General features: G+C 37.9%; 1 protein-coding gene across 1 annotated transcript; it reads right to left on the bottom strand.

Annotated features, from left to right (window-relative positions):
* Window positions 1-550: 550 nt before the first annotated feature.
* LOC141134262 (olfactory receptor 5G9-like) lies at window positions 551-1,507 on the bottom strand. Its single transcript, XM_073623841.1, has one exon. The coding sequence runs from the start codon at window positions 1,505-1,507 to the stop codon at window positions 551-553; it is 957 nt and encodes a 318-aa protein (XP_073479942.1).
* Between the last annotated feature and the right edge of the window lie 368 nt (window positions 1,508-1,875).

Here is a 1,875-nt window from a genome sequence, read left to right as displayed (position 1 = left end):
CTCCAACCCCTATACTTTGCATAAGTTAGCCCCCTTTAATGCAAATCCTTGCCATAGACTATTTTGAGCGGGAGATTTAACTTGTAGGTATATGACCTTTTCAGGGAAGTTAAATATTGATGAGGGGCTGCCCCCCTTCATTGCATATCTAAACAAGGGATCCTTTGAAGTGAATATTTGTAGAACAAAGAGGTTTGGGTCCCATTGTTTAGATAAACAAGCGTAGGCACCGAATTGCCTGTATAACAGGGACTTCTGGGAAGCTATGTTACACACCCACCTTGATACAACTCTACATTAAATATATTCATAATTACAATATTTTACAGCTGTTAGTGGAGATTTCACATAAACTCATAGGGCAACAGATGCCCCCTTGTGGCCAGTTGAGAATATGAGACTCGGCCACACCTAAAATAATGGTTTATGTGTAATCTCCTTTAATATTTGGAACTTTTGTCTTTGCCTTCTGAAATAGAAAAAACTCTGTAAAAAAAAAAGCTTTTTGGATACAACAAAAGACTCTTTGAAATTCTTAGGTATAACTCGCTCAAATACTCTTGTTTGATATTGCGTGGCTGTTATTCATTTTATTCATCTTCCCCATTGCTTTTTTGATATCCTTATTTCTTAAAGAGTATATGATTGGATTAAGCAAAGGAGTCACCACTGTGTACAAAAGAGAAAGAATTTTGCTCACTGTCAGAGACTGCCCTCCAGATGGAAGGGCATAAATAGAGAAGAGTGTCCCATAATATATAGAAACCACACACAGGTGTGAACTACAAGTGGAAAAAGCTTTTTTTCTACCCGTGTTGGACTGAATTCTTAAGATTGCATGGACAATACACACATAGGAAACTGTGACAAAGATCAATGGTAAAATAAGCAAAGGAATACACAATATAGTCACTTCTATTCGAACCAAGGAGGTATCGGAACATATAAGGTCTAACAGTGGAGTTAAATCGCAGAAGAAATGGTCTATCACATTCAGTCCACAAAATTCCATCTTACATATTGTTATTGTGTGGATCAAAATGACTGAAAAACAAATGAGCCAAGATATTAATATTAACTTCAGACAAAGCATATGGTGCATGATGGAAGAATACAGTAAAGGGTTGCAAATAGCTAAATATCGATCATAGGACATAACAGTAAGAAGAAGACACTCTGAGCTTTCAGTGACACCAAAAAAATAAAACTGTGCAATGCAACCTTCAAAGGACATTGCTGCACCTTGATTTGAAATGATATACAGCATGTTAGGTGAAATATTTGTGGTCAACATGACATCAGTCATGGCGAGTTGCGACAAAAAGTAATACATGGGAGAGTGAAGATTTTTGCTAAAGGACACTAGAATGATTATCAGAAAGTTCCCACATATTGTCAAACTGTACATGACAAGAAGCATGAAGAAAATTAGAACATTGACGTCATGATGATTTTGAAATCCCAAGAGGAAGATCTCAGCGATCGTGGTGATGTTGCCACCATACATTGCCTATAGGACAGAAAAAAACGGAAAGGTACATTTTAATGCAAAGTTAAATCTAAATTGGATAAATAACTAACATAAAACTAGAACATGACTATAGGTTTAGATAACAATAAAGTACATTTTCCAAGGAACATGGACTATATAAAACATAAAATATTGTGTAAAAGAATTGGAGATCTCTAATGCCGCGTACACACGGTCGAACTTTCCGGCGGACCAGAGTGTGCCGGACAATCCGCCCGTGTGTAGGCGCCAGCGGACTTTTCCGGCGGACTTTTTCCCCAAAGTCCGCCGGACCAAGATTTGAAACCTGTTTTAAATTTATCCGCCGGACTCAGTTTCGGGCGGAAAGTCCGCTCGTCTGTGTG

Source organism: Aquarana catesbeiana, linkage group LG03 (assembly GCF_042186555.1).
Source record: "Aquarana catesbeiana isolate 2022-GZ linkage group LG03, ASM4218655v1, whole genome shotgun sequence".
NCBI lineage: Eukaryota > Metazoa > Chordata > Amphibia > Anura > Ranidae > Aquarana > Aquarana catesbeiana.
This window is presented reverse-complemented; position numbering and strand designations above follow the sequence as displayed.